At 50.0% G+C, this 22,093-nt stretch overlaps 2 protein-coding genes across 4 annotated transcripts in view; one reads left to right on the top strand and one right to left on the bottom strand.

Annotated features, from left to right (window-relative positions):
- The window catches only part of UBE3B (ubiquitin protein ligase E3B), a 28,600-nt gene extending 21,155 nt beyond the window's left edge, over positions 1-7,445 (bottom strand). For both annotated transcript variants that reach the window (XM_006264185.3, XM_059713401.1), the window contains exons 1-9: positions 7,248-7,445; positions 7,036-7,156; positions 5,635-5,694; positions 5,169-5,273; positions 4,975-5,071; positions 4,301-4,386; positions 3,810-3,892; positions 2,719-2,824; positions 1,392-1,512 (exon numbers count right to left, since the gene is read on the bottom strand). In XM_006264185.3, the coding sequence (XP_006264247.2) occupies positions 1,392-1,512; positions 2,719-2,824; positions 3,810-3,892; positions 4,301-4,386; positions 4,975-5,071; positions 5,169-5,273; positions 5,635-5,694; positions 7,036-7,156; positions 7,248-7,408 (940 nt within the window). In that variant the 5' untranslated portion in view covers positions 7,409-7,445. The remainder of the gene's footprint in view (positions 1-1,391; positions 1,513-2,718; positions 2,825-3,809; positions 3,893-4,300; positions 4,387-4,974; positions 5,072-5,168; positions 5,274-5,634; positions 5,695-7,035; positions 7,157-7,247) is intronic.
- Positions 7,446-7,548: 103 nt separating this feature from the next.
- On the top strand, positions 7,549-21,722 carry KCTD10 (potassium channel tetramerization domain containing 10). Of its 2 annotated transcripts, none has more exons than XM_059713407.1 (7): positions 7,549-7,654; positions 9,791-10,004; positions 15,626-15,795; positions 17,165-17,251; positions 17,874-17,926; positions 18,638-18,833; positions 19,456-21,722. In XM_059713407.1, exons 1-7 carry the CDS (start codon positions 7,574-7,576, stop codon positions 19,672-19,674), a joined length of 1,020 nt encoding a protein of 339 aa, XP_059569390.1. In that variant the 5' UTR covers positions 7,549-7,573; the 3' UTR covers positions 19,675-21,722. The 2 variants fall into 2 exon arrangements, with proteins under 2 accessions (XP_059569390.1, XP_059569389.1); XM_059713406.1 differs by having other exon boundaries at positions 17,162-17,251.
- The last annotated feature ends 371 nt before the right edge of the window (positions 21,723-22,093 follow it).

Raw genomic sequence — 22,093 nt, 5'->3', positions numbered from 1 at the left:
TTCTCATTTCTACCTTTTCTTTCTTCCTCTCATTTTCTTTTATTATATCATTATTATTTTTATGCAAGGTGTATTTGTAGTGAAAATAGCTTGTAGATGCTTTTACAAATGTACTTAAAGTTTAAAAGTAAGTTGTACCATGTAACAATGTTAGCAAGAGCAGGAATCTCTGTATGGAGCAGGTCCCTGAATGAATCATGGTTGATTGTGTAACACAGTAGCTAGTCTGGATAAGTATGTTAATGAGCAGCAATTAACACCTACAAAATCAGAGACCAGGGAGAAGAAAGAATCAATAAAGAGCCAGGAATTCCCAGAAACTTCATTGTTAAAGGTATGGAAGCCCCCGTTTGAACTAATCGAGGCTGGAAACAGACCCTCGGGGCTGAAATACCCCCTGATCAACCACTTCCAGAGCTCTATTCATCACGGCAGCGAATCAATCAAAATTCATCAACGGACTCCTGAGACTGCACATACGTGCAGACGTGTCCCCTGGGGCTGACAGCTGCCATCCAGCAGCTACCAAGAGGGACGTCCCTTGAGGTCAATGACCCCTGGATTGGGTAAGCCCGAAAACTGGGGAGTCACCAAAGTCTGCCAAAGAGGGATAAAAGGCAACAAAGAACGATCCCCAATGGCGCCCTCTTTGACCTGACCAGCACCCTGCCTTTCCAGCCAGAAGGACCAGCTGGTGACCCCCCTCTGAAGCAACATTGCACTGAAAGAAACCGCAACTGGCCATCGACGGCAGACTCCAGCACTTGGGGATAGGTATATCTTGACACCAGTGCTTAGTGTTCAGAGCTAGCTACTGTGAGTGCGTGTGTGAGAACGTGTGTGTTTGAGGGGATCAGCACCAAGGTTTATGGTCTGACTTTTGCATCCATCCAATAAACTAGAATTTTATGATGATCTTGTGAAGTTGGTGCTTTGTAGCCAAAAACTTCATTTTTAGCTTAAGATCCCTGACTTGCTCTGGTATTTTGAAATGAAACAGGGGCCTGAACAGTTTAGAAGTCTAGAACGTTCAGCGATATCACACCCACGCGAGGTTAAGATTTTGCACAGGAGACCATTTTGCAGTGGTTCAGCAGAACAGACCAAAATGTGGTGTTCTGATGACTGTCATACAACTTCTCCCAAAGCCAGTGGCCCCCGTTTCCAGCAAGTACATCAACACACCAGGATCATGCTCCGTTATGGCACAAGCTATCCTCCTGAACCTCCTCCAAGAACACATTAAAATCCAGGCTCTTTACGAAACGTTGAGCCCTGCAGAAGGACTGACTTCATTCCAAACTTATGGAGACCCTCTCAAAGCAGGGTAAGACTCTGGGAAAGTTCCTCTTCTACATGGAAGGAGCTAAGATTCCAGACCCCCGGCTTACCCAGCAAGCAAAGAGTGTGGCTTCCTTCCAGACACACACATACATCTCGGCATTGGGCTTCGCGACTTAGATACAAGATGAATTTGCGGAAAAGGCCATGAGATTCTATCACTGCCAGGCGCTGAAAGACAAAATGGCATCGTTCAATCAAGTTACAAGTTAGGCGGATGGGCGTCACGCACAGCAACCATATCTGATGCATCATCAGTAATCTCAACCTACTGCCCTGCTTCATCGGTAACTAATCCCTGCCATAACTGAACTGGGCACTTTCTAGCCAGTCACCAGGATAACTTTCATTTTGCTCAAGGCTACAGAGTTTTAAAAAACCCCTGCAATTCCCCTGCAGCAGACACCACACTGCATTACCGGGGAGTATGTTACCTACTGCCCAGCTAAGATCTCGTACTATGCGTGATTAGTGTCTCTTGTGGCTTACTTGCTCTCCTGTCACAAAGTTACCAGGGAAATGAAAGGAAAAATGAAAAACCAAAACCAAAAAGCCACAAGAAGCCTGGAGTCTCATACCCAAGAAGCACTCTCCTCAAAACTTACCTACTGCTGGCCATGTTAAGCATTGCATTAAGCCTAAAAAACGGAACTTCCACAGCAGTCTCCCAACTCACCAGTTCCCCCAGAACAGGCTCTGCATAGTATCTTATCTGGTAGGTGACACGCATAGGTTCTAGGTACACAACCCTAGAGAGAGGATCAGACTATTCTGCAAGGGCAGAACAAACACAGTTCTGTTGTATTCAGTATTTTTATCATGGCAGCAGCTACAGCTCTCAGCCAAGATCGGGATCCCCTTGCAACACAGGCCTCATCCCAAGAATCTAAATAACCAGAGAGAATAATGCTCCTTTTTTCCTACCCATTATACAGATGGGGAACTGAGGCATGGACAAGTTAAGAACCTTGCCTAAGGTCACACAGGGAACCTGCAGCAGCCGTGGATTGAACCTGCATCTCCCATGTCCTAGCCCACAACCATAATCCCACGAGCTCCATTCCTGTTTCAGGGCTCCCTGGGCAACACCAGTCCCAGAGCTGCAAAATCCCACTGAGATTGTTGGCGAGCCTTTTGTGCATAGGAGAATGCTACAGAGACATGACAGATGCCAAGGAGGACATAAAGAAGGTGGGAAGGATTAGAGGCTTTCATTTTAAAGGGATAATATTAGCAGGGAGAAAGCTTATTGTTCAGTTTTAAGTAACAAGCAATGGAGAGCACAGAATTGTAATTATACAGAGCAGCCAAGGACTAGCTACAGCCTATGTTATGCTCTCAATGGGCTTGGGATCCTGTGAAAAACAGCCCACTTACCTCAGGGGTTAGAGTAGCAAGATGAGTCATTATAGCAGGCACTGACATGATGTGAATCAGGAAAGATCTCAGCAGATTGTCAGAAAATTGAGCAGCAATCACAGGGCTGAAGAGAGAAAAATACTTCAGAGGCCAGGAGGCTGGTATCTCCCGTGCAGAGCACAACCGTGAAACCCTTTAGTAGAACAAGGGGCAACTGATCTAGTCTCATTAAAGAGACCAGGTTTAAAAGAAACAACTTATTCTGCTTACAGGACAATTTAGCAACATCCATCATTACCCCAGGGAACCAACAAAAGCCAGACACAGGGCACAGACAAAGTCTTACTCAATGATACTTCGCTTTTACACAATACCTCCAGATCTCCAAAGAGCATTGTGGATATTTACTGAATTATGACATAACTTGGAAGCCAGTAAGTAGTGTCCATTTTACTCTGGCAGAGATCAAAGGGACCCAAGCAAGGCTGTGCCGCAAATCACTGGGAGGTCACAGACTGGCAGCTGCACCATTCAGGCTAGGCTGAATGTCAGAAATGCAGGAGTCAGTCTGTCCTAAAGCCCCACTATCAACATTGACTTGGGAAAGACTTTAGGGTCACTCCTTGGGATTCAAGACAAGCTTTGGAGACCCAAGATGGGATTCTGGGCTTGCTTTGCTTTAAGATAGGCTGAGACTCGGCTTGTTTTGAGGCCAGAATTGGCACCTATCAATTGCATTAGGAGTGCAGTGCTGACTGCCTGTACCCACATTGGTGTAAGGAGAGGCATACCTACAATTTATTTGGGCAATGAAAATTATACCAGAGAGGAGTGACCCATCCCACCCCTGCCCACTTCACACAGATACAGCACTCAGAGCTGATACACTGCACTGTAAGATTGACCAGAACTAAAATTATAAGGCCCTTACGTTAAGAGTACAGAGTGGAAAAAAAAATAGAGCCTCATGCCTGAAGCAGCTTTCTGTGCCTATATGGTGCACCCAAAGACAATGGAAAAGTGAGAAACCAACAGACTGAGACAACTTCAGTTGTACAGACATGCAACTTTGGCCCCACACCATCCCCAGCTGCTTTTGTTGCACTTACCGCAATGCAAGAGAAAAGATCGCAGTTAAAGAGCCTTTGGACAGGGATGGTCTGGATCTTGCCAAGCCATTTGTTAGCAAAATCTGAAAAGAAAATAGTAACTCCTGTTAGAGGAAGAACCCAAGTGCATTCTTGAAGGACACAGTCACTTTCAAGAGATGCCAAATGGAATCAGAGAGGAGGTATTGCTTAATACCAAGTCGCAGGGCTGGATCAGCGGGCTTTCTGGTAAAGGGACCAGTAGCACAGAGAAACCCCATTCAGAGAGGCTGCAATATTTGCATGCTGCCTGCCCTGTCTCACAATGAGGTATGCGTCACATGGAATTTAAACACTGCTGAGTGAAACAAGGAAAGGGTGAGATTTTTTGTGTTGCTGACTGTTAGTACCAAGTCCCTGCCACGCTGTGCCCAAGCCCACCTGGAGAATCAGAGAACTTAAAGGCAGAAAGTAGCACAGGAAAAGGCAAAGCAGGTAAATCTCAGACAAACCTGCAGCACAGAGTAGAATCCCTTTTGATTGAGGTGTCCCATGATATTCGCACAGATGTGGTTCATGGCAGGGCGCAGGGTTTCTCCTGTGAAGACAAAGCAATATTCTTTGTAATTAATGTTACAACTGAACTGTTCATGTACCTGCACGTTGTGAATTAGAACAAGTCCTCATTGATCTTGTCATTCCTCAACTCATTGCAATGCTGTACAGCATGCCAGTGTTAACAGCTTCTTAGAATGTTTTAGATGGTGAAATGGCCCCTTAACAGCGTGCTTAGACTTTTCAATAGCTTTATGCCAGCCTCTCAAAGACTGATTTGCAGATAACCTTTGCACGTGTAGTACGCAGAAAGTACTTTCAACAGAATTCCAGAGCGGTCAAAGTCAACACAGCTTTACATCGAAGAAGTTTTTGATCCGCACAATGGAGCAATTATAAGAGAGATGTAACCACTGACTGCACTATTAGGTCTGAGGGGAAATCTCTGATCCACAGCATGGATTTTTATTGTGTGTTTTCAGGTAGCATGAGCACACAACAGATAATGGACTCTGCAGGGAACAAAATGAAAAAAAATCTTTCTTTCTACAGTCAAACAAACTGGGAGACTTTAAAACAAAGAGAAAGCAGCATGGTTTGAGTACAGGGTATTGAAAACAGCCATACAAACCTTTTCCCCTAAGTATTTTCCATGTGGAGGTGTCTGTGAAGGTGACCAGCATTGTGAGGTGCAAATTGACCAATTTGGAGTCTTGTAAGATGTCCGGCTGGAACAATAAAAATCCCAGCAGTAAGAGACAAATCTCCAACACCAAGCCACAGCACCACTAGGCACCTATAGCTGGAAGGAAGGAAAGATCTTACCTTCAACTGCTTGAGAAACTCGCAGCAAAACCACAGAATGTCTTTGATCTGTTTGATCCACAAGAGCGTAAGATCCTTAGAAAGTGCTAGGGACACGTACCACACCTACAGGCAAGGAAGACAGGATTAGTTTTGGGTGGCAAATTCTTCTGTGTCACTGTTTAACCAAAATAAAACCAGGAAACTGCACATTAAAACCACTTCCACTGTCCACACTGCTCCCAGCACTGGACCAGAGTTACTCCCTTCTCTTTAATCCAATCTGTGCCTTATAAGATGTTCCACGGGCACAAATTCCTCTCTCACCCTCCTGGGTCCATCTTGCTAGCTTTGTCCGAGTGTCAGTCAGCATGGTGTTAAATGATGAAATGTTTAACCCCAATGTTTCCCACCCTCTTATTTTTTAAATCTTTAAGAAAAAAAAAATTCACTCAGAACCCCACCCTACCCAATTCAACCTGCTGACCTTGGGTTCATTCTCAACATCCATGCTATTAAGGATACAGCGGCACAACTTTTCAATCCTCTGTAAAGAGAGAAAAAGAGAGAAATAAGAGCTTATTCCCACAATGACACTTGAGAGTTATCTGGGAAAAAACAGCCACCCCCTGCGTGTGCAGCAGCCAGTTTCTGGCAATGTTCATTGCTGATTTCTTCAGGACTTGCTTGTACCACTCTAGGTGTGCCAGAGCCTCTGCCACTCTAGGTGTGCCAGTATAACTGTATTGGCAGACACCTCGGTGGAGGTGTAGTGTGTGTTGACAGGAGTTTTCTCCCACATGGCTAGGCCTCCCCCACCTAAGGCAAGCTACACTGACAAAAGCATCTGCAGCAAGCCATAGGTCTGCCGGGAGACAGGAGAGGGTGAATCTTTCCCCTAGCCACCAACACGGTGCTAAGAAAAATCTTCACCGGATACATGGGATAACGGCTCCCTCTTAGATCACAGGTTCGGATTATAACATGTACCTCACACACGCAAACTGCACGACGAGGCTGGCAGTCACGCAGGTCAACAAGGGCATTTGAAGCAGCATATTTCACTTGCATACATAGCGGATAAGGACAGAACTCGCTTTACTGCGTGACACAGCACCGTCCCGATAACCGCCGTGTAGATAACGAAGTGCACAAACCCTTTAAATCCATATAAACTCCGGACACCACAGTTTACTCTGCAACTTAATTAATGTAAGATGGTTAATTGCATAATAATTACGCAATTGGATGGAAGCGAGCAGAAGCCTTCACGTTCAAAGCTTCTAGAGCAGCCCTGCCTGAAGGACCGAGGCCGTGCCCACTTGTGTACGGAGACACGGGGTTAGGAGCTGTAACGAGACGTGAACACCTTCACACCGCCTGGTCAGGCAGTTAACACGGGCACTGTGTACGCGGAGCGCACGCTCAGGATACGCACGTAACCCGTCTCGAGCGCTGTGCGCTTAAACAGAAAAGAGCAGAGAGAGCGTGGGGAAAAAGGAACCAGGAGCCAGCAACGAGAGTCGATCAGATCGCTCCGGGACTTTTATATCCAGAAGGGTTTTTCCCTAACAATTCGCCATTCCCCTGGGAGGCGCGGACGTCCCCGGTCCTGGTTTTACAAACAGGATAACACCAGGAGAGAGTCTCTTTTACCAGACCCACTTGGCGGCGGGTCGACACCAACCCGCCTCCGACAGGGTCCGATAAAAGAGATCAGCTGGACCCAAAAGCCTGTCTGTCGTCGAACCGCCCCAGACGTCGGCTGGTCCCGGGAAGGCAGGATTCCTCGGTTGTGCCCCACGAGACCCGACGCGCCTCGCTCCGCGAGGACGGCGCCGTGGCCGGGGGCCGCAGGGACGTGCCCGGGGCCGAGCGGCCGCCTCACCTCTTTGTCCTGGTGAAGGGTGAACACGAAGAGCAGCTTCCGGGCGGTCCTGAAGACGGACAGCGCGCTCCGCCTGCTCGCCCCGGCCTCGCCGCCCGCGAAGAAGTCGTCCACGTCTCTCCTGGGGAACCAAACAGCGGGTGAAACCCCCGGCCGGGCGCCGCGGGCGGGAGGGGGGCGCGCGGCGGGCCCCGGGGGGCGGCTTGTCACACCTGATCTCCCTCTGCAGCCGGCAGCGGCACAGGAACCGCCGGGCCAGGGCCTGGATCTGCACGGCGGCCCGCTCCCGCTCCTTCAGCCCGCGGCGCTCCTCGCGGGCCTGCCGCGCCTTGTCCAGGAACTGCGCGCGGGACGACTGGCTCGCGCTGAACATGGTCGCGGCCCCGCGGGCGCCCCGCACCCGCACCCGCACCCGCACCCTCCCCCGCGGGGCGGCGCCCCCCGCTCAGCGCTCCGCCGGCAGCGCCGCCCCGCGCGCCCGCGTTCCGCCCCGCCCCGCCCCGCCCCGGGGGGAAGGGGTTCCAGGCAGGACCCGGAAATGACGGACGGAGAGGGGCGGAAGTGGCCCCGCCCCGGCTGCTTCCGGCCTGGCTGCTGCGCTGCGTCGGGGCTGTTCATGGTGAGCGCGGGGCGGCCTCGGGGGGGGGGGGGGGATGTTGCTACGGCAACGGGACACCCTGGTAACGGGGGGTGGGGGACATGAGGGAGAAGGGTTGTGGGACATGGGGGGATGAGGGGATGTCGCTATGGCAACGGGCCCCCCTGGTAATGGGGGGGGTGTGGGGGACATTTGGGAGAAGGGTTGTGGGATGCGAGGGGGATGGGGGGGCAGGGGGGTGCGGCCAGGCCCCCCTCGCACCCAGCAGCCGCGTTAATAAGACACCTCCCCCCCCAAACCGGGACCTGTCCCAGCCCAGCCCAGCCAGACTCCCCGGGGCTCGGTGCCGGGGCGGTCTCTTCGTTATCGGACCCGCGGTTGCGGGGCCGGGCAAGCGCTCCCGTCCCGGACCGGCTCCCTCGGCCGGAGAGAGGTGGCGGCACAGCGGAAAGCTCGCCCGCCTCTGTCCCGACCGCATGGCGAGAGGGATCCCCCTCGGATCCTCGCCTCGTTTCTGGACAGCCGCAGCTGCCGATGCAGGAGGGAGACACGGCTGCTCGACGTAGACTGAGGGGCCTTTGGAGCTGCCGGTCCGCAGCCCCGCCTCGACGGGCACGTCCGAGAGGACTCGGGCAAACGGGATACAGAGCAGGGACGGGAGCAACGGCACGGGTTCAGCCCGAGCGCAGCCACGCGGGGCGCCGGCCGAGCGGAGCGCGCTGCGCTGCGCGGCGCCCGCTCGCCTCGAACACGTCTGAGCGGCCAGCGGAAGCTGCCCAGCGAGACGTAAATGGACCAGGGACAGGAAAGCAGCCCCGCAATCCCTGGGGGTCCACCCCGTCCGCAGCCTGGTCGGGTGGACCAGGAGGTCCCAGGACTTGGTGGGGCTGTGGATGGGGAGGGCGTACACAGACAGGCGCGGGGAGTAAGGCACCGGGACCTGGCGGGATGTCCAGGCGAGGCGGTGAAGGGGCTGCAGCCTGGTGCGCTCCGGGCGGGGGGGCGCCAAGGTCTCCCTCTGCTCGGGGAAGGGGGAGTCCGTGAGCTGCGCCAGATTTATGGAGCTGCCGCCGCAGGTGTGTAAGAGCCTAGCACTCGTAAGCGGATACTAGGGTGGATGAACCATGGGTCTGACCCAGGGCTTGGGCCCTGCTACACATTCAAAGCAAAGCTGGGTAGAAACCAGTGATATTACACATTCTCAAGCACTCGCTTGGTAGCTAGTTGGCTCTTTTTATAGCCAGACGGGCATTTTTATCATGTGATCGTGACCTCACATGCGTGGCTCTTCTTAATTTATGGCACAGTTTACCAGTTCATTATATAATATATGCGATCATAGAAAGGACCTTTGGTGCACAAGGATCACAGCCGTGGGCCCATGAAGAACCGGTTACCCCCCTCTGTTCATATAGGGGGCTGTTAAGTGGGCCTCAACAGATGTGTTGGGACAGCTAAAGCAGTTACAGGGACAGGAGTGGGTTGTTGAAGACAGGACTATGTGATGTGCCCAAGGGCTCTGGGCTTAGGCTAAACTATAATCCTCCTTTAAAGGGAGGCCAGGGGGAACACGCTGACTAAATACAGGGGACAAACAACAAGAAAACAGGGAAGGGAGCAAAGTTCACGGGCTAATAACAAGGAATCTGGAAGGGGCGCACTGGACAGCACCCACTGCCCCCCACCTGAATGAATTAAAGGAGCCTGTGGATGCCAACCAGTGAAATTGCCCAGAGAGGATCCTAGGCTAGGTGAACCTTTGGTCTGACGCAGTATAGCTCTGCTTATGTTCTTCTGTTTAAGGCCAGGAAGCTGGGCAGCGCTTTGCAAAAGGCACTAGCAAGAATCCTGCCCTCCTTCCTCTGGGATTATGACCCACTGATTTAGGAGCAGCAGTTGCTCAAGGGTGGGGCTTAGTGGTATTAAGAGCTGGAGACAGACCCAGGTTTGCTGCCAGCTTCACAAGCTTAGGCAGGGCTGCGATTCTTAGGACTTTAGTTTCTGCATTTGTAAAACAAAGAGCCAGCAAGTTTGAGGCGCCACGTGCTCCCTGGCAGGGCTGTACAACAGCAGCACAGTGCTGGTACTTGTCTAGGAAAGGCAGGAAGAGCACGTTGCGCCGCACGCTGGGTCTCATGGGTCACCCCTTTGTTGCAGGAAGAGATGTCGGGAGAAAGCGTGGTGAGCTCAACAGTGCCAGCAGCCGCCACCCGCACCACCTCTTTCAAAGGGTCCAGTCCCAGTTCCAAGTATGTGAAGCTGAACGTAGGCGGCGCTCTCTACTACACTACAATGCAGACCCTGACCAAACAGGACACTATGCTCAAAGCTATGTTCAGTGGCCGCATGGAGGTTCTCACTGACAGTGAAGGTAAAGACAACTGTTTGCGTTGCTGACAGCCATGTGTCACCTTCTCTAGGGATAACAGAACTTAGTTTGCCACAAGCATTAGGAAGTGGATGCATCATAGACTCAGAGAAATCTGGCTAATTTTGACTGTGGCTAACAGTCTGTACCTCTGAGAAAAGGCACAAAACCGGCTTCATAGAAAGTTGCAACTTTCCCTTTCTCCCCTTTATTCAGAGGACAGTAAAGTCCCAAGGTCCTAGTCAAGGACCATTGTTCCAACTTCTAATCTTTTTTAAAAGCCTACTCTTAAGTACTTCAGTTCTATGGAAGAGTGCTATGTTGTGGCTAGAACAAGGGGTTAAGAGTCAGAATTTGCTTTTTTAGTTCAATTCCCAAACATTAATTGACATGTCTAATTTCTTCTCCTTTACTATGAGGCTAAAAAAACTTACCTGTTGAAGGCTGTGAACCTTGGTATGGGTAAATCCCTTCTGAGATCCTTGGATGAAAGGGTGCTGTCAGGGGCAGACAAGTATTTCGGGTGGAGGGCCACTACTGAGTTTTGGCAAGCCTCAAGGGCCACATGACGGGCAGCCAGGGACAGATCAATATTAATTTTCTAAATTTTTAGGGGCCCCGCGGGTCAGATAGAATGGCCTGGTGGGCTGCGTTTTGCCCACCCCTGTGTAACTTCATCTTGCTTGCAAGAGTATTTATTTTTGGATTCTAGAAAACAAACCAGGGAAGCAGTAGGACGTGGCATTCGGCTTACTGACAGCAGTGTGCTTACTAACTCATGTAGACCAGAGCAGCCAAGCAAAAACCTGCAATTAATCTGTAGAACAGCTAGTGAAGGAGTCTCTCTCTCTCTTTAGGTGGGTTTGATTATAGAGAATCTGGAATGTGCATAATTGTGCTTTTTCAAAAGACTGTGCTTCAAACTGACTTACTTTCTTCTGAAATATACCTACACCAACCTTACTAAAGCTTGTTTTGTTTTTTTGATTAGATGTACTAATTAATTTAGGCTGCAAAGTTTGTTAGTAGCTGTTCAGAATATAAGGCCCCGTCTTATATCAGCCTTCCCAAATTTAGGAGTATCACTGTTTGCCATTCCAAAAACAGGTTTCTATTTGGGTGTTGCAATTTTGCACGCACACTGGCCACATCTACACAAGATGGTGTCTCTGCGGTAGCTTGTTACTATTGTGCAGTAGCATTGCATGGCACGAAGTAATGAGGTTCTGCACAGTCAGCATCACTTAAAAGCCATTCAGTGACGCTACTGCATAGTAACCCCAGTTACCATGCAATCATTTAGTACTTGTGTCTGCAATCTCATGTAGATGTGGCCTCTGTCTGCTTTCTTGTTTGCAAGTTTAGACTGATGGTCCTTATCCATAGTTTATTAGCGGACTGATCTTAGGAGCTTTCAACCACCATTCCGCTGGTGAATATATTTATGTTTGAACATGTCATTTCAACTGGTCCGAAGCCTAGTACCCCTTGGCCAGAAGATTTCAACCTGGGTTTTCAGTGCAAAGACTTCTCGCATTTAGAGCTGGTGAGAAATAAGGAGTAGTTTTGACAGAGCCCTCACAACATTCGCCTGTGAGAGGTGGTGGTGAATTAATGGATAACTTGTGAGAGGGGCAATATCATTTAATTTAGACATTGCTGTTTTAGGTAGAGTGCTTACCTCTACGCAGCCAGGGAAACAAGTTTCAGTTTTTATGTAGAGCTTTTGTAAGTTTTCAGGTATTGAGTAGAATGAATGCTAAAAGATGTCGCCTGGCCCTAAATAATCGGATGTCTCTGGAGTGGGACATGGTGGGAGTTTAATGGTACAGAACATTGCTCAGAAGCTTTAGGATAGGGACTGACGAATTCCCTTTCCCATGGGGAACACAGAGGAATCGTAGGTGAGTAGGTGGGCTATAACTGTCCAAATTAGCTACAATTATTGGAAAGTCTCATGGAAGTTTACTTACCCTGGGGCTGTTATTACCATTCCTCTGAGAGACTCTATGGAGCAACACAGCTGCCAACACCACAGCGGAGCTCTGATTCAGTACGGATTGTGCGGAAAGAATGCCACCTACTCAACCACTTACTTTCACTTAGGAGACAACACAGTACTGCAACGTACCAAGCACGGTACAGCAATCTAGTCGTTCTGCAGCAGTGGTGAGGATTTCAGCAGTAACAAGTGTAATGCTGCACTGAAAGAACCAATATAATAGCAGCGTTGGGCACTTCCATCTTGGTGTGCAAATGCTATTTCCCCAGGTCCTTCAGGGAGAACGCCTCACTTGCTGATAAATGGTGTCAGACGCATGGTCTCAGTGCAGAATGCTAATACCGTGTGTCCTTAGAATGTGGACTTGGCTTTTCTGTGAAGGGACACATTCACTTTCCTATCAGGGAAGGAATTGAAATCGATATCGTTAAGAGGAGCATAAAGACTTGAAGTGTACCAAGTTTTGGCTGTAAGACTTGTGAATCTCAGTCCTGTTGTGAAAATGCCTCATTTGCTAGCCAGCGCTCGTGTTTTACTGGGACCTTAACACTACTTATTTTATATTTCATGCTGCAGTGGTTCATACTTTTATCTTCCACTCCCTGGAATTTCTTGGGAGTGTATTTGGAAATCGGGACAATAGCAACAGAGCTGTAAAGGAAGGCACTCTTATCTGAAAGCTTTCGAAATATTTGTATTCAGTCACACCCAAACTGGTACAAATAAGAAGCGTTTCCAGGAAGAGCAGTTTAACTTGAAGAACATGGAAAGAACGAGGGAACTTATTTAAACAAGCTGCGGCATCTTTCACATGGAAAATCCTCCTATTTCTTTGGCTCCAATTGCCATTACTTAGGCTCTTCCCTTACCTAAACAGAAATATACTTCTCAGCCCACAGGAGAAACTCCCCCATTCTCTGGCTGTGCTTGGCAGGTGCCTCCATTTAGTTGGCAGGTTTGGTTGCAACCTTGACAAATCTGCATCTTACTGCTGCGGCAGGATAGAAGAAAGGCTCTTTGTGGGAGCATGCTGTCTCCTCCCAGAGCTCTCCAGTGAGACTAGTTAGTCCCCGTGTGTGTGTCCCCAGCCTTCTGCACAGCATTTGAGAGGAAATGTTTAGCCTCATCTGCTTTAAGAAGGAGCACTCTAGCTCTCTTGCCTTCAGTGCCACAGTGCTATTTTACTTGTTTAGCCTTGGCCAGAAGGTGCAGCTTGCTTTGGTTTCAGTATTTGGGTGCCATCTTCGTAGAGCAGATTAAATTCTCATCTTTTTTAACAGTCTAGCATATCTTTATTATACCATCTGGGGATATTAAGTCCCACAGGCATTTTTGTATTACAGTGATTAAAACTCAGCTGTGAAATCTGCTTTTCCAGTTCTGCCTGGGTCAGACCGAGTGGCAGCTGGCACCCTTCTTTTGGCTTAGTCATTGCCTTTAGGCTGTGTGTTGAGGCTAGCTGGACAGAGCAGAAGCTCTTGTGAAGTCACTCCAATGGGGTTGCTAACTATCTCTGCGCTTTCTCTGTATTTGGCACTGGAAACTCTCTCTCACCCTCCCTACCACTGCCTGGGGGCATTGGGAAGTTAGCACTCCTGCTGTGGTTTTTCCTCCCAGCAGCCTGGAGAAGTTGGCTTACCCAGTCCACAGGAGGCATCACAGTCAGCTGGGAGCTGGGGAGGCTTGGGATCCTAGCCCTATGCTCAGGACATGCCCCTTTTCCATCCCTAGATGCTTGTGTTACCAGCTGTTTAGCCCATTGTAGCTGTGGGCTTTGGGTGGATGAGACCTTTGTTTACTGCCCTGTTTTATGCTCTCTTCCCCCTTTCGGTGACATACCGCCACTTGGGGTATCTCTGCACGAGACAAAGATCCTCACTTCTGCTGCAGCAAGATATTGCATGTATTGTTGTCTTGGAGCACTGCCATCTACACTACATGTTCTTTCATCCCTTCATTGGTTTGCGACAGGTCTACATTTCCATCCTGGCTCCTTGCAGCCCCTATGGACCCAGACGCTGACCCCAGCCTTACATCTACATTAAAAGGTGTGGAGGAAAAACGCATGGAAGAGTCCTGCTGGAGTCTTACTAATTAGCTGAACAGCAGGCAAAGCTTATGCTGCACCCAAAGCATTACCCAAATAAATTGGGGTTTACTTGTAATTTCACTCATTCAAAACATCCGATGTGCATTTTCCCTGCTTTCCCTTATTTGTCCAAAATATGAATCCTTTCCCACAAGTATTTCCTTAGTGCATTCCTGAGTCCAAGCCCATAAAAGGCTTTTTTGGTAGTTTATGGAAACTTGAGCCTCCAGATTGCACAGCACCTTTCAGTGTTCATTTGGTCCGGTTCAGGAGAGGCCTGGGTATTAGAGGTGAAACACTGACACACTGTTCACAGATTTACACAAGGAAAAACACTCTCGTTCTTGCTGGAACTTCTTCTCATCTCCATTAGTACTCCCGGCAAATACTGCTACAAAGCGTTCTTGTCAGCATGAGATTGCCTTTCCTATGGGAATTTTAGAAACAGGCTGCTGGTAGTTAGTTCAGTGCTGCTCTTCTGGTTCAATGCTGGTTGGAAGGAATGACATTGGAATGGGGGTGAAAGGGATACAGCCCCAAATCTGGAGCATCTGCTAGTTGGTTTTCTCCTTCCTCTTCAGCCTTCATATATGGGGGGGGGGTTCATTTCAACCGACATCTTCCCTTGCTGCTGTTAAAAGTAAAGCTAGGGCAGCAGTCAAGCAGTCCCCCAAGTGTCTGGGGATGGGGTAGGCAAAGCACTTCTTCAGCATCCAGGCGTGGGGCAAGAAACACATGTTAGTCTGTGTTGTGGGAGGGGAAGTCTGTTGCAGAACAACACACAGTTCCAGTTGGCTTAACCATTCATCAGTGCTCCTGAAGCAGGGAAGCTGTAGGCCACCGGAAACCTGGGTCTAGGAGCTGTGATGGGGCACCAGGAGTTCAGATTCCCAGGTTTCTTTTCCCATGTCCATTCTTGACCAGCCATAGCTTCCACAGGCTCCGTCCAGCTGGCGAGTCTTCTCTTCTGCCCCATTCAGGTATCTTCTCAGCCGCAACCATACAAAGTTGTCCTGGTAGCTGTTTCTGTGGGAGGTGGCATGCTGGGTGGGCAGGGGAGTAGGCGAACAGCTCCGCAAATGGAGGCAGGATTCCCGGGGAAGGAATGTGTGGATACCACAGAAGAAACAGATCTCAGCTGCTTGGTTTGAGGCGAGCAGCTACTGATGTTGTCACTATTTCAGTTTTAGCCATTCGCTTGTGGCTGGGGAGCTGAAGGAAACAAAATGAGCTTCCTGCCTCCCCCCACACACACACTTAAAGGAGTGTGGGAGATGCAGACAGAGCAGATTCCCTGTGCAAGTGCAGCCTGCTGCTGGGCTGGTTGCCAGCTCGGGCAGAGAGCTGGGATTCTGGAGTCAGTCACCCGGCAGCCTCCAGTGCAAGCCGCATATGAGACCCTCCTGTCCATCATGCTGCAGCACATTGTGCCTACGTCCTGGCCAGCTGGCTCCTCTGGCCAAGGAGGGTGAGGGATTTTGCCAAGCTTTCCCTTCCTCCTCTCCAGCTGTGCCCCACTTTGTCCCTTCCCAGGCTGGATTCTGATCGACCGCTGTGGGAAACACTTTGGAACCATCTTAAACTATCTGCGTGATGGAGCCGTGCCGCTTCCCGAGAGCCGCAGAGAGATTGAAGAGTTGCTGGCTGAGGCCAAGTACTACCTGGTGCAGGGTTTGGTGGACGAGTGCCAGGCCGCCCTGCAGGTAGGTGTCAGCCTCCTTACTATGGGGCTAGTGAGGAGTCCTGGCATCAGCCCCAGCTGCTTGAAGGTTCAGTCCCGTCCACCTGTTCCATCAGGCCCCCTTCCTAGGTGGGTGGTGCTGAGGGAAACTGGCTGCTCGCTTGGGACCATTAATGCTTCCAAGTCCTTGTTCCAACCCTCTGACTGAGCTTGTCCACATGGCAGGGTGCTACTTTGCCATGTGCAAAGTACATGGCTCCTCTCCCATGTACAAAGGTCGCTGGGCTTTGTCGTCGCTGCATCACTTTTCCACATAGCGCTGGGTCCTCAGAAGGTATTTCCATGCTAGGAAGTAATGTATTGATCCTGGCAGGCTGAAAGGGAAAGCACATGGAGGAGGGAGCAGTGGAAGGGGAGGCAGATGGTGGTATCCTCTCTCAGGAGTGGCTGCTATTTTGAGCTTATGGCATTGAAGTGTTGTAGCGGCAGACTGGATACAGGAGGAGAGAAATATACAGTCTGTGCTCTGTAGGTGGGTGAGGAGCATTGAGGGACGTTTAAAATGCTTAGATGTGAGCTGAGCAGAACCCCTGTCTTGTGTACATGAAGGAAATGCCACTGGCTTGCATCCTCCCCATATGGAGGAGCCCTGAGCAGACCCACCAACTACCAGTTACGTCTCTTGACGGCACTACCCTCTTTCCATAACGGAAACCCAGCATAAGCTAACAGCTGCTCCCACTCTTCTCCAGCTCCCGGCTGGGTGTGCGCAGGCCGACTGGTCACAGGGCTGGGTTTCTGGCCCTGCTCCAGGGTATTCACGATCCCTCATTGTCTTCTCCGTGTCTGGCATGAAGAGGCCTGGCTTCCAGCCTTCTGTCACCTGTATCTCCAGCATCATCCAGAGCACAAGAAGATGGTGGCATAATAAGATTTATATCGTGTGGCTGCATGTCTCAACTGCAGGGTGACTCTGTTAAATGCAGAGCAGACAAGCCCTCCCAACCCTCCCTGCAGCAGTTATACTGCGGAAAAAGAAAATGTCAACAGGCTAGAAAAACTCCCATAAATGAAAGAGGAGTCATGACACATGACCCCAAAAGCCAGCGCCTTAGGCACAGGTAGATAGAACCCATGAATTAATGTGGTTCTGGGCATAGGGCCCAGTTTCCCAAAGACACCACAGCAGTCTCTCTTACAGCTCCTCCCCTCAGTGGGCAGGGTTGAGATGGGAAGCAGCAGGTAGTGCCCCCATACTCTGTCGTGTCTGCGGAGAGGCAGGCCACTGCCAAGCTCCAGATGACGAGCCACTGCTCTGGCTAACAGCAGGCGTCAGGATGGAGGAAGGCCCTGACATCAGTTTCCTCTCATTGCTGGCTTTGTCTCAGCAGAACAAAGACGCGTATGAGCCCTTCTGCAAGGTGCCAGTCATCACATCTTCCAAGGAAGAGCAGAAACTCATAGCAACGTCTAATAAGGTAAGGAGGCATGGGCTGGGCCACGTCCCTGCGGTGGGGGGCGCGGGGGCGGGCTCTCCCTCACCATTGCCAGGCACTCTCTGGAGCACAGTAGTTTAATCCCGCAGTGATACGTGCTCAGCTTGAGCGCTCCACGTGAATCAGAGATCAGATGCAACGAAGCTAGGTCTAAACAAAATACAGGGAACGCAGAGGGCAGGCTGACGTAAGGGTTCTGTAACAGGATATTTCAGAGCCTTTCATCTGCTTTACCAGCCCACGCTGGGAGGGGCTGACACTTACCTCAGATGGAATGAGTCGGCAGCTCCAGTTTCTAGTAGCTGATCGCCACGCTGCTCCCGGCAGAGACGGAAAGGACAAAGGGCAGCAGAGACTGAATTCTGACCTGGTCCTCCCAGCAGGGAAGCCCTCTCCAGGCCTGATAAGAGATGCCTGTTGGGAAAGCTCTTGCTGTTTCTATCCTGGGGATGAACAGAAACCTGCTTGAAGGGTTGTTACTCCAGCATCTTGTCACAGCAGTGAACTCACCTCACAGCACACACATCTTTTTCCGAGTAAACCCCCAGCTGTACTGTAACTGTAGCCAGTTAAAAATTGCTCTAACCATGCTTTCTCTCTGCAGCCGGCAGTGAAGTTGCTGTATAACAGAAGTAACAACAAATATTCCTACACCAGGTAAAGTCTCCTGACTTCAACTGTACCAACCACTTCCACTGGGATTTTTAAAAAATGTGTAAATCAGATTCATGGAGCAGCAGTTGCCTTCCCTTTGCTCAGAGCCAGCCAACAGTATTGTTAATGGGCAGTGACTGCTTTTTCCTCCCCACGTACTTCATGGATTCACTGTTAACTAGCTTAAAAGGGAGTGACCTTTCCCCAGTTAAAAGCTACTGACAACATATAGTTTAATTGGGAACCAGCTGCCTCTAGTACACACCGGTGTTGACTTGTGTCCTCCATAGACCATTCACCGCCGTCATGAGACCTGGCAGAGCCCTTTGACCTCTGGCTAGCTGCCAACATACTTCTGAGCGAGGCAGTTTTATAACAGCTGATAAAACAGTCGGGTTGGGGTCTTGTCTTTGTCCATATTGGACTCGCATCATGTGTCATGGTCACAGCCTAGCAGATGCTCAGCTTGAGCTGAAAAATATTTTAGTTAGGGTGATGGCTTTTTATACATAGGTACAGTGTCCTTTAGCAATATTACGCAGAACCCCTGAAGGCCAGCCTTCAGCAGGAGGCTTTCCTCTGGTCTTAGGGGCATGTCATTCACTATCACATGATAGCCCCAGAAGCAAGACCTTTAAGCATCCGCAACCATTAGTTGCCCTGAATCCTCCTTTCTGCCTGGACTCTCATTGAGACTCTTTTGGTGTTACACAGCAATTCTGATGACAATATGCTGAAGAACATTGAGCTGTTCGATAAGCTGTCCTTGCGGTTTAATGGGAGAGTCCTTTTCATAAAGGATGTGATTGGAGATGAGATTTGCTGCTGGTCTTTCTACGGACAGGGTCGGAAGATTGCTGAAGTCTGCTGCACTTCCATCGTCTACGCCACTGAGAAGAAGCAGACAAAGGTAGGCAGGAAACCCACTAGCGCTCCCTAGCAGCTGACCTCCACTACCATCAGACTGGCCTACGGCCTTCTGGTTTGAGGACTCTCTTTAATACCCTAGTCTCCCTGGACCATCAATGCCTGGCAAAAGGGAGAGAGTATAAAACAGGACAGTCAAACCTACCACTGTTCTTTGGGGAAGGGATTTTAGCTTGTAGTGGCTTGCTCAACGGGGTCCTGATCTACCACAGAGCAGATAGACTGATCGCTGAGCCCAGTCATGCACTCACTGTTTTCAGGTTCCTGTGTAGAGAATTTATGAAAAGCAGTAGCCTTCCATTCACATAGGGTCTTACCTGTTCAGAGAGGATCCTGCTGCTGTCTGCCCCTTAGGCAGTAATGACTCAGTTTGGGGGATACCAGCTCTTGCATGCCCGAGGTGAAAGCCAGCAGAAGGTTAAACATAGCTGCTGAAAAGAGTTCCTCTTAATGTCTGGCTTTTGCTGGATTTCACACTCAGTTCAAAGTACTGCCATCCCCAGAGCATGGAGAGGGAGAGAAAATGTCAGGGCTGGGCTGAAGTTCACACCAGCCAGCAACGTGTGTCTCACCTCTCCTAATCTCTGCCTGTTCTGGGCGTCCAGGTGGAGTTCCCCGAAGCTCGCATATATGAAGAGACGCTGAATATTCTGCTCTACGAGTCTCAGGATGGCCGAGGCCCCGACAACGCCCTGCTGGAGGCCACGGGTGGGGCAGCAGGCCGCTCCCATCACCTGGATGAGGACGAAGAGCGGGAGCGCATCGAGCGCGTGCGGAGGATCCACATCAAGCGCCCCGATGACCGGGCGCATCTCCATCAGTGAGCTGAGGGACAGGTGCAGACTGCATGGCTCCGCTCTCACAGCCGTGGCCTGACCTGCGACGGAACCAGGCGTTTTATTTATGTTCAGTGAAATCTGCGGTTTCCATTTTGTAATGAGAGGAGACGGCCGGGGGGTATTTAACAGGATGTAATTCTATTAGAGAAACGAGGCATCAGGCACATGGTCAGCCTGGTAATGCCGTATGGGAGCACTTGGAAAATGCCTGTAAATTTGTAGCACTCTTTTCTACTGTCTCGTATTTAGGAAGGAAGAGAGTGACACCCTTCTGCTCTTAGTATTTATTCTGCACTTTTCCTTGGGATTTTCAAAATGGCAACCCACCTCTCTACAGGCTCCACGTTTGTCCTAGCTCCGGAGCCTAATATACAGGAGCAACGCAGCTGTCTGCCACAGTAAAGCTAACCCAACTGCTTTGCTCTAAGGTGTCCTTCTGGCTGGACCCTTAAGGCAACAAGGCAGTGGGTTAGTAGCCCCAGAGGGCATCAGCCTTTCAGTTCCATATCCTAGAGAATCCAGCTGCTCTGCTTGGGCTGGATTTGCTCGCTGTGGTACTGCTTTAGAACCAAAGCTGGCTGGCAGGTTCCAGTAAGCGTGTGTAGGGACTCTGCTGTTAAGTACTGAGAGCTACCCTGTCTAGCAAGCAACTAAAAAGCTAGCCAAGGCACAGCGTAGCTTCTCTTTTAAACCTGACTTATAGTGGTTCCATGAAGCTAGTGCCATAGCGAGTAGTGGAGAACCCTCAGCTTTCCTGTGGGCGCAGTTAAAGGATGTGGGCTGTTTAAACTCCTCAGTGAGGGGAGGGTTTGAGGAACAAGCTATACTTTACCGTCTTGCCTTAGGTGGCCCTTGTATTGGCCAGAGCTGGTCACTGCTAGATGCTTTCCCCCCTCTTGAACTCAGAGCGGAGTTTGCGTGTTCATGCTAGGCCACTGCTTCCCCACCTACCCCAGCTCAACCACAAAGGCTTCTTCCCACAGCTGCCCTGGGCAGAGCTGCAGCATGGACTGCCAGCCCAGCAGGAGCCTCTCGGACTGGAGAGACTCCCCTTGGGAAGTGGTGCAGAAGCCCCTTTCAGTGTCTTGTGGACCATGTGCAGTTATTCCTTGTCAGTCCAAAGCTCCTGGGAAGCAGCAGCTGTGCGAGGGGGACAGAGCTGAAATCCTGTGTATAAAATACTGTATAGATCTAGTTTTCTAAGATTGCTCTTCTATTGCAAATGAATATTTTATCTACCTCCTAGTCTCTTGTTGCCTATTATGGAGTCAAGTAGCAATTGTAGTGAAATCTCATGTATTATTCAGAGGAGTTGGAAATTAAGGGATAAGAATAGGATTATAATGGTACCTACTGCTTCAGGGCTCAAAGCCAGTCCCCACTGGGCATGGAGGCCAGACCTAGGGAGGAAGATCAATAGACATCTGCCTCTTGTAGAGTCTCTTTCACTGGAAAGATCCGGTGCTGACCTCTGGAGACAGGGATCTGGACTAGATGGACCACAGAGCTGATGCAATGCAGCACTTCCTCCTACCTTTTTCCCCCATAACCTGGTTAGCAGGAGGTTTGATGAAAGCAAGGGTTATACAGTGAGATAAGGGTGCTCTTGGTTCCAGCAGCGTTGGTCATGAAGTGATGTGTTAGCATTTGAAATACCAAAGGCAGTGCTCACCAGCTGGCATCACCACAGAAATCCTTAAACAGTCCCGCTCACAGAGAGTAAGCATTCAGCCTTCTCTGTGACCGGTGGTACAGCTCCAAGCGTAGGCTTAAAGAGTTTGCAGACCATTTCCATCAGCCAAAGAATTCAAGTGCTAAACCAATACTATCCTCCTGGCAGCTGTGTGTATAACATCCGTCTCAGCCCTCATGCATCAATATAAGCAGTGTCTGAATCAGACATCCAAGTTCCTGTGACAAACTAGTCTCAAAACCAAGCAGAGTGAATTATAATCTAATTAAACTGCTTAGCATCGTGAGTTATCACTTTGTAACTTCCAGTCACAGGCTTCATTAAAGTGCAGTCATTTCTGTGCCATGTGTAATGCTGTAATAAGTCCCCAGAGAAGCCCTCACTCCTCATGGTAGATTTTTTGCTGTCAGTACAGCATGCACTCCCGATTTCTGGAAGTCGCAACGAAGGCCCTTTCCTTCTCCTGTCTCAGTTGGTCTCATTAAATGAGATGCCGTGAGATCATCCTATCTTATTTTCAGTCTTGTGCAGACAGAAAAAGAACCCCTCCATGCTCACGAACTCTGAGGTTGTGCGTTTATCAGACTGCATGCTCCAAGCTGGGCCGCATGTATGAGTCTGGCGTTTCCTCATTGGCCAAGCGCGGAGCTCATGAACACTAAAAGGGGTCACAGTGTTTGCTGTTAGAGCTGGCCAGGCGCCAGCCTTGTG

Source organism: Alligator mississippiensis, chromosome 10 (genome assembly GCF_030867095.1).
Source record: "Alligator mississippiensis isolate rAllMis1 chromosome 10, rAllMis1, whole genome shotgun sequence".
NCBI lineage: Eukaryota > Metazoa > Chordata > Crocodylia > Alligatoridae > Alligator > Alligator mississippiensis.
This window is presented reverse-complemented; position numbering and strand designations above follow the sequence as displayed.

Bases quoted from the DNA above. Each gene is read 5' to 3' on its own strand.
- KCTD10 (XM_059713406.1), top strand. From the start codon at position 7,574: ATGACGGACGGAGAGGGGCGGAAGTGGCCCCGCCCCGGCTGCTTCCGG. The intron at 7,655-9,790 runs GTGAGCGCGGGG...CCTTTGTTGCAG, and splicing joins CTGCGTCGGGGCTGTTCATG to GAAGAGATGTCGGGAGAAAG. The intron at 17,252-17,873 runs GTAAGGAGGCAT...TTCTCTCTGCAG, and splicing joins TCATAGCAACGTCTAATAAG to CCGGCAGTGAAGTTGCTGTA.